We start from the raw sequence: 9,821 nt of genomic DNA, 5'->3' as shown, positions 1-9,821 counted from the left end.
TTACCTTTTATCTCTGAAATGTTCACTTGTTGACTTTCACCCTAAGTTAAGAAGTAGATAGAATGTCTTTTAAAATGGTTCATATTATATAATGATGTAATCAAACGTTCTTTAAATAAAACACTTTTGAATGAATGAATGAATGAAGCTATCTTTTTCTTAAAGGCTAGCCGATAGGCTACGTCACCATCATGTTTGGTGGCTTTTAAATCTAACCTGCTGTGTAGCCTATATGCAAACATTAAATCACAGGACCTACTGTACTCACAAATAAATAGCCTAGGCAATGCACTGCAATTCATAGATACAAATAAGTTTGAAATTCATCCAGCTAGGAATGAGAAATGTGATTCGGAGATCGCATAGACTACTTGCTAAATCATTTAGAATTAGCAGCATTGTTCTTTTTAACTAGCGCTTGCCATTTGACATACCAGTAGCAGGCTATCCCTGCATGTCAGCCTGCCACACACATAAAGATTTTATAAATCCCAACCGATTTTTTATCTGTGAGAGACCCCACACATGAAGATAAAAAATCTGTGATTTAACAGTTTTGATCGTATTGTGTGTGGTGTCCTGCGATATTCCAAACACAGCACACCACACACATTAGGATTTGTCCCGATTGTCGGCTTCCCCCCCACACAAGACGATTTGACACCACAACGTTCTCCGCCGACAATCGTAAATATTGAACATGTTTAATACTTACGATTATCGGCGCCGACTGATTTCGGAGCCGATTTTCGGCCGAATTTCACTCTTAACACATCACACACTACAAGAGAATCTTATAAAATAATCTTAAGAGTTTAAGATAATCGGGCGATGTCTGTCCGTGGTCGGAAGGGGGAAAATCGGGGCAAAATCAGCCCGATTATCTTTATGTGTGTGGCAGGCATAAGGTTAATTTTTCCTGCTTAATGAAAATGCAAGCCCATATCTAATGATATTAGCCTATTGGTTTAATTTCGTTTCTCTTACCTCGCCATTCACCTGTCTACTACGATAATTATGTCTGATGATGACCGTTAGAATGATTTGACGTTGTGTTGTCTGATCTGGGGGGAGGAGGAGCTGCTGCGCAAGTTTCGTGCGCGATATGCCTACTTCTCAAACTTGCTCCAGATGTCTAGGCCAGCCTATCCCTACTCCATTATTTAGAATTGTGTTTTAAAACAACATAGATTTGCAATGGAAAAGTTGTAAATGAGTAGGACAACATTGCTCGTGATGGACTAGGCAGACTGCCAAAATCGGCTGGAGCTGATCTGCTGCGCAGAACTCCAGACCCGGCCGCTTATGTGCCGGGGCTCCGCCCCGGGCAGCCCCGGCCCAATTTAACCTCTGGTTACAGAAGCATAAGTTAACTTCATAAATATGAAAGATTGCTCCATATAACAACACCAACAACATAGTTGTTGGCCTTTAGTAAATGTATGTAGGCCTAGAAATAAATACAGATCAATGTTATTGCTTAAGAAACAGATTCCTTCCAACTATTTATAAAAAAAATGCAATCAATAATTTATATACAAATAAATGGTTACATATCGATCAGCAACGAGGTTGGAATAGTCTACCCACATGAATAGCATGGGAATTAATGAAACGCGCATGCACATTTAAAAGACAGCGTTTACAAGAAGTGCGTCATTATTGCCATCTAGGACCCCGAGTCGATCTGGCAGCCGAGTCAATCCGGTACCCACACCGGGCCGCAACAACATTTGTTTCACTACGACTCCTTTCAGCTGCCCACCCCTCCTTCGACAGCAAAAAAAGAATACAATTTTTTTAGTAGATGGCATAAAGATAATTATGAGCCTTTGATTGATATAAAGACATTTTTTGCGGGGACACATTCCTGTTCCCCACTTGTATTGGAGTGAACGGAGATGTCTGATTCTGGGCCCCTCGAGGGACCCGTCCACAGCCCGCTTAAACAGCTGCAATACCAGGCTTGGCCGCTGAGCACTGGTGGATTGCGGAAGTATGCACTGTTCCTGGGGGCTTGCTAGCCAATGACATAACACAATAACAAAGACGAAAAGGAATGCTAAAGTGTAGGGATGGGCAAAACTATTCTTTTCCGGGAATCAGTTCTTTCAGTTCCGTTCACTATCAGAATTCGTTTCCCCCCCTTTGCTTATAAGTATAGAGGGATTATTTGTTTATCAACACAGCGGATGCGAACACAGAATGATCGCAAAAAGAAAATTTGTTTGACCGGTTGTCATGGTTATCTCCGTGTGGTTAATTTGCAGTTGCGGTGTTGATTAGCGATGTTGTCAGCTTACTGTTACATTAAACTGTTATCAGAAAATGCAGTTATATGCTATAGACCCTATAGTGTCTGTGGTATAAAGGCTGGGACGAATTTCAAATTAAAAATATGTACACTTTATGTTGAAAGAATAGACCATCACAATTCCCATTGAAACAAATGGTGCAGTGATTATTCTTCAAAACGAGAGCTGGTAAATTGTGAAAAATTATTAAACTGTAATCAGACAACGGGGTTATATGCTATAGACCCTAGAGTATCTGTGGTATAAAGGCTGGGACGAATGTTGAATTATAAATATGTACACTTTATGTTGAAAGTATAGACCGTTGCAATTCCCATTGAAACGATTGGCACGGTGATTATTCTTCAAAACGAGAGCTGGTAAATTGTGAAAAATGAATTAAACTGTAATCAGACAACGTGGTTATATGTTATAGACCCTAGAGTATCTGTGGTGTAAAGACTGGGACGAATTTCGAATTATAAATATGTACAATGGCAGGGAATAATGGTATGAATCGTTGAGAATGTTTTAGACTCAATCAATATAAGGTCGTGGGGAGATGAAGCTCTGTTCGTTTGTATATTTTATTTATGTGACCATATTTTTGACTAGAACATTAGAAAGTAGTAGGCTACATGCAAGTTGATTAACATTTATTCCGATTCCCTGCCAAAATATATCATTATACATCGCATTTCCATGGCCCATGGATAAGCAAATGGTTAAGTGTAAATATTAAGCATATATATAAAGCACATACCATTGTGCAATTTCTCTACTAGACCAAACAAGACTTGTAATGGTAGGTAAAAACAATACTTTATTAAAGCATGCAATTGTGTGGTAAAACTAAATAAAAAGAAAACAAAAAGTGCTTGCATGATATTGAAGCCTACAGCGGTCGTTAGTTAACTTGTGTGGTGGTGCCTTATCATTTGTTAACCCTTGGGCCATGGCAACCGATTGCTACCTGCTGTAGTACTCTCATTGGCTGAATCGTTGAGAACGTTTTAGACTCAATCTATATAAGGTCGCGGGGAGACAGCTCTGTTCGTTTGTATATTTTATTTACGTGACCATATTTTTGTTTTATGTAAAAAAAAAAAAAAAGAATCAAAGAATCAGTTCCCTTGTTGGCCCTCAACATGGTGGAAACTGGAGAGGATAGTGGGGTCAGGACTGCAAGGCGGCGCAGAAGAGCAAGCTAGCATTGTTTAAAGACAGTTAGGTCAGATCAGTGAGAAGGAATCAGAGGACTTTAAAGTACGGAAGCGGGCACTCCAGAAAAAAAGACAAATCAACATCACGTTAACGTGGAACGTTTCACGTTATAACAATATAAGTTGTCAGGTTTGTAACGCGATAAATAGTAAATTGTTATTATGTGATTTTTTTTTTTTTTTTTCTGAAAGGAACCCAGCATGTGATCACAAGGAAAGGTGTCGTGCTCTAACTGTAGGGAAGTTCACTATAGAGTAGACGGCAATGGTTCCCAGGGCGATTACCCCTGAGGTGATGCCCATGTATGGAGGCACTCCCTGCTTCTCTGAGCCCTCACAGTCCCCCTTGTTATAGCAGTGCTGGGACTGTGTTGGAAAAGACAAAAGCCAGTGTTCTTTGTTGCTGATTCGATAGATAGAGCATTGAGGCTTTGATTTCAGAGAAAGATTTCCGATTATTCCCTGACCTTCACCCATTCATACATCAACGGCGGTGAAACACATCAGGTCAAAGACAGCTCGGAACTCAGCTATGGGGAACCCGCTCTACTCTGCTCCTGAGCCACTGCCGCACTGACATTGGTAATCACATGATCAATAAAATGTATTAATTCATGATGTATTCAACTACATCTGCCCATAGAATTGTCACAACTGTGAATGTGGCTTACTTCCAAACCAAATGGGTAAGTATGAATAACATAAAAAATAAAACACTCATAGGAATAATAATTCCCATGAGTAGACATGACACAAATACATACAATATTTTAAAATAATTTATTAGGAATCTTAAAAAGTGTTTTTATTTATTTAAAGAAAGACAGAAAAAGGTTAGTGTTGTGAAGGATTGTAATTCTTTTCAGTGAAGACGTCAACAAAGATGAGAACTGCCACAGGGGACATCAGCAGTATTACAAGAAAACCCTGTCAAAATCTAAACCCTGGTGTTTTAATAGACTAATAGTGCTTTGTTCTTGAACTCAGGAAAAAAGGAGGAAAACAAGATTTTAGACAATCTGCCAGTGCAACAACTTATTAGCTCCATACCAAATAATCTTCGCTCTTTAAATTAAAGTTCTGTGTGTGTATTGCTACAGTCTTGTGTCAGCCAGTGGATCAGCTGTGTAACGGTCAGTGTCATAAGTGTCGTCTGGCGACATCTAGTGGCAAGGGGTTGAGTGACCATTAAACAAAAGGTTTAGAGACAGCGTTAGTGACAGTTTCAACCTGAACCATTAGAAGAAAAATAAATCTACTCACAAAATGCCGTAGACACACAATGTTAATGTAAAGTTCAAATCTGGTTAAAAATGCAATTGTTTTAAAGCTATAGTACCCTTCCTAAAATGGTACATAGCACCAAAAAATGTAAACAACAAAAAAAGAATGATCACTTGGAGCTGTCCACTGGCCACACAAACACACACACATACAAACAGTCTGCAGGTGGAATCAGTCAGAATTGGCTTCATGATAACTCTTCGCAGCTGCTCCTACAGGTCGGTCCTTCATTCTTCTTCACATCTGTACATGGTCTTCAAATCCCCGTGAGATGATATGTAGCCAGTCTGTTGAGGTTCTAAAAAACGTTCAACTGGTAACAAAACAAATAACACTAGCATCCACAGACCCCCCCCCCCCCCCCCCCCCCACGCTCCCGAGTTGTATTTACAGTATTTTACAGTATCGTGCATCACACAAACAATTTGACAGTCAGCGGGTTTGCTTTATGCTTATAGTAAGCATTATCGTTTGATCATCGTTAGCATAACAAAGTGTTAAAAAAATCCTTTGTGAAAAATTACAAAAAATAGTTTTAGTCACAAATCTTTTGTTAAATTTCTCGAGCACTAATGATGAATGTACAATGATTCAGCAAGCGAAGAGAGCCACTGAAATGTTTAGCGCAGGATGAAACCGCTCGCAAACATTGTTCCTTTACAGCATCTCAATCTAACTAATTAAACACAGCCCAATCACATACAAATGAGCACAATTGCCACACACACACAAAAACAGTACAGTGAAATTAAAAAAGGGTAGAAATAAAGCGTTTGCACGTATTTCTAACCATAAAATTTTTCCCAAAAAAATAAAATACATGTTGCTTCTGATTGAACTAATCATTATTATTACTTTAAACCACCCAACAATGAAAAGTTAACCACAAGTGGTCAAAACTGAAAGAAGAGAAGGGGGCCTGACCATTATTGGTGGGGGGAATAATTGGGGGAGGAGGGGGGTCCAGCGTGGAGGTCGTCATGGCTGCAAGGTCACAAACCAGACAGAGACGGCCAGATCACCATGAAGTAGAAGTCTTTCCAGCTCTTAGTCTACATCTCTAGACACACACACACACACACACACACAAAGACACACACACACACCAATCACTAAGGTTATGTATTTCTTATTCTGTTAATCTGAAAAAACAACAAAGCATTATGATAATGAAACAACAAGAAGGTAGTCTTACCTCCAGCTCCTCTAATGGTAGCCATTGGTGAAGGCTGTAGCAATCAAAGGCCCCTGCAGAGATGAGTAACGGTGAATACAGTATTGGTATTGAATCAAAGTCTCACGAAATTCATTTCTAGGATACAGTTTTGGTAATGAATCAAACTCTCACGTCAATCATTTCTAGGATACAGTATTGGTAATGAAACAAACTCTCACGCAATTCATTTCTAGGATACAGTATTGGTAATGAGTCAAACTCTCCCGCAATTCATTTCTAGGATACAGTATTGGTAATGAAACAAACTCTCACGCAATTCATTTCTAGGATACAGTATTGGTAATGAGTCAAACTCTCCCGCAATTCATTTCTGAATCCCACTTAATGTTACCCTGTAAAGTAAAAAGCAAACCTCTAGCAGTGTAAAGCAGTGAGAGAGTAACAGCTTGAGCATTACCAGAACAACGGAACTTTGTTCATCCTCCTCATCCGATTATGTAAATATACCGGGCCTGTCGCCGGGCGTCTTACCCCCAAGCCGTGGCCGAATCCGCTGTTTGGGGCGGGGCTGGCAGCGCTGAGGTAACTGCTGACGGCGGACTCCTGGCTCGCGGCTCCATAGAGGTCTGCCATGGGCCCGGGACTGCTGGTACCTAAGAACCCAGCTGAGCGAGAGGGGGTGGAGCCTAATCACATCAAAACAACACCACCGTCACCAATGACTCTCCAGTCTTGGGTTTTCTCTCTCTAATCTGCATGAATGTGTGAGTTGCTTAAGGCCTGACTAAAGAGTGAATAGATGGATGAATTACAGTGCCATGGCGTCGTACCTCGCAAGGCTGCGGCAGCGGCCGCCATTGGTCCATAGGCTGTCAGGGGGATGGCTGTGGAGAGACATACGGACAGAGGGAAGATCAATACAGAGGAATAGAGGAGGACGGGGTCAATCAATGTAATCACATACCGAAAAATACACAAACCCAGAAAAGTGGCTAACAAAAAGCTATCTAATGTAAAAGTAGTCAGTAGACATCAGCCCTGTCACTTGTCCTGCCTCCCAACACTAAAGGGGACCAGCAAACTTAAGTAAACAAACAAACAAAAAGTGAAGATCTTTGATTTGTATGCAATTCGTCGCCATCACTGGTGTCAGTGCAGCAGGCGTGCTGCTGTAGTGCTCTTGAGCAAGCAGACAATATGCTGCTTGTCAAGTCCAGAGGAGTGAGGGACTGACCTGTAAGCTCAGGGGGGTGGGGTGATGTCAGCAGGGGGGTCCGCTCTAAGTGGAACTCTGGAACAGAAACATCAAGAGCGCGGTGAGACCTTGACGCATGCATGTGCTCAAGACGGACACACACACACACACACACACACGGGGGCTGCACATTCACACACACTTTTCTTTTACTTTTTTACTTGAGAAAGGGAAATACGTTAAATGTCAACAACTGGTTATGGTTCCAATAGCTATTTTGAAGTCTCCATTTTTCTTTTGACTTGAGTGCAGCACTTAAAACGTAAATAGCAGGCTTTGGTTTGTATCAGCCTGACATGTATGTGAAAAAGTGGATAAAAGAGGGTGCTAAACGTAAATTATTTTGAAAGTATATTTTCCACCATTAATTGGCTCTGTTGTCACATGGAGTAGCAAAGTTAAAAAGTCTAGACTCTAGATGGCCATGGATGGGACATAAAGGAAATACAGAGGATTTAATTCCTACCCTTAGCTATTCATGTTACTGATTCAAATCCTGACAATAAAGCATAGGGTGAAGTACTCTGGAAGAATCAGCGCTTTCCTTCTTTCTTCATTAATTATTAATCCGTTCTGCACCTGCTTGAACCTATATGATATTCTGATATTGTGAAAAAAAGCCTTTGTCTGTGCGTGATTTTGCTCCACCCAGATGTATTGGATTCTGTATTTTTTTCATTTCTAGTTATTTAATCCCCTCCCTGATTGAATGTTATTTCTGCCCTGGAGACTCGGTCTGATTGCGGGAGAGTGGGGTGTAAATTACCAGGGAACTGGTAGGTGTATCCCGGGGTGATCCCAGCGTAGCTTCGGCTGGTGTAGGTGGCGGCCTGGAACCCTGGGTACCCTGTGAGGACCAAGACAGAGACACTGTTACTATTCTGCCATAACATGTGGGTTAATAAATGATAAAGAAGAAGTAAATAAAAAGGGTCAACTATTTGAATAAACGTTTGAATAAGGTGAAGGAATCATGTGGTGTTACAGCGTTGCCCTCTATCTGTTAACACGGGTAACGCAGGTGGGTGACAACACCTGCCTTATGTGCTGTTAGGACATCTAAGAGGGGATTCCCTCTCCACGTAATTCAGGTACTTACTAGCTGTGTTATCAAGGGTTATCAAGGTGTGCGTTAAGCATCAGAATAGGATGTTCAATCAAATCCAAATCTCATTAATTCAGTCTTCCTTCGATTCCTTAAATCGTATTTAGTTGGTGGCGTATCATATATGTATCATATGCAATCAATGACTATATTAATTGATAAGTGATCTGGTAGGTGTGTAGTGGATATATCCATATGTGATATGTTATTATTTAGTAGAAGCAGTTGCATCTCAGAGCGAATCAAATAAATGATGTAATATGCAAATTGAAGGGTAGATGGCAGTAGAGACATATGACTTATTTGTCCCTGCCTATGTTCCCACCTCCACACAAACTAGGGACATTTTATGGATGGATCATTGTGCTATTTACACCTTCTTTATCCATTTGATTTTGAACCCTTTTGCAATCCTAGAAAACACTCTGGCTTAGTGCACTTTTCGGCTTAGATTTTCATTGTTGTATACACTTCCTGTAGGTGGCTTTGAACAAGGGTGTCTGATAAATGTAATGCAAAGTAAACAGAGCATTTCCTCATTGATTAGACTGAAAACAGTGTTCCCACTCTTTTCAGATGATCATTTCCCAGGCTTTTTCCTGATAAATGTCCATAACCTTTCTGTGATTTCCAAGGTTGATATTTCGTAGTTGTAAGGCCATCCTTATCTCTAGCATGTAGCATGATAAACAATCCATGAACCAACATCAGTGAGGTTCATTATGACCCTAGATGTACAAGCAGTCAACTTCAACAATATCCCAGAATGCCCAGTTTTACCATCAAATCACCTATTCATCCCCCAAAGAACAGGGATTCAGTTGGGATTTTGGCTTGCACTGGTGGCAACAAACAACACATTTTTCAGTTTTCCTTTGATTGCATCTGGATATAACAGTAATTCCTTATTGTGGCGGGCGACAGCCAGGCCTGATAGTAAACATGCTTCTAGCACTCTTGGTTGGAATAAGCATGAACGTTGCTATTACCTTCAAAATAAAGATTACGATGATGCAAGCCTAAAAACGTGTTCAGTAATGTAGATAAGTGTTTCATTCTACATACAAAATGTCCACTAACAACTCAAAGCATATCTTCAAAAGGCATTGCAAGCTGGCTCAATGCCTTTGCTGATAATTGTGCAACTTTTAGCCGGTGACTCAACTTTTAAATGAATAAATTAGTGTGGGAACCCGGTTAAAGATTGATGCTGTTATTCCTCACTCTGCTGTACAACGGAGTGCTGATGGACCAGACGTATCAGTCCTCTACAGGTTTGAGTAAAAGGGGTAGAAGGGGACATCAACACCAGAGACATCAACATCTGCCTACCCAGCATCCCAATGCCCAGCATGAAGGCGTCCATTCCATAGGGCATCACCCGGGAGCGCCCCCTGGCTGAGCCTGTGGGGGACATCACCTCTTTGGGCTGAGCCTTCTTGCACTCCACCTGCGGGAGGAGACCAGAGAGAAGCAGCGAGTG

General features: G+C 40.9%; 1 protein-coding gene across 2 annotated transcripts in view; it reads right to left on the bottom strand.

Moving 5' to 3' along the window:
• Positions 1–6,007: 6,007 nt before the first annotated feature.
• Positions 6,008–9,821, bottom strand: part of msi1b (musashi RNA binding protein 1b) — a gene marked incomplete at both ends in the record, with an annotated part of 17,340 nt that continues 13,526 nt past the window's right edge. The window contains 6 exons of one of the 2 annotated variants that reach the window (XM_079729083.1): positions 6,008–6,049; positions 6,510–6,664; positions 6,791–6,862; positions 7,213–7,269; positions 8,000–8,080; positions 9,671–9,788. In XM_079729083.1, the coding sequence (XP_079585209.1) occupies positions 6,008–6,049; positions 6,510–6,664; positions 6,791–6,862; positions 7,213–7,269; positions 8,000–8,080; positions 9,671–9,788 (525 nt within the window). The remainder of the gene's footprint in view (positions 6,050–6,509; positions 6,665–6,790; positions 6,863–7,212; positions 7,270–7,999; positions 8,081–9,670; positions 9,789–9,821) is intronic. The other variant, XM_079729084.1, reaches the window with a different exon arrangement.

This window comes from Pollachius pollachius, assembly GCF_949987615.1.
Source record: "Pollachius pollachius genome assembly, chromosome: 1".
NCBI lineage: Eukaryota > Metazoa > Chordata > Actinopteri > Gadiformes > Gadidae > Pollachius > Pollachius pollachius.
This window is presented reverse-complemented; position numbering and strand designations above follow the sequence as displayed.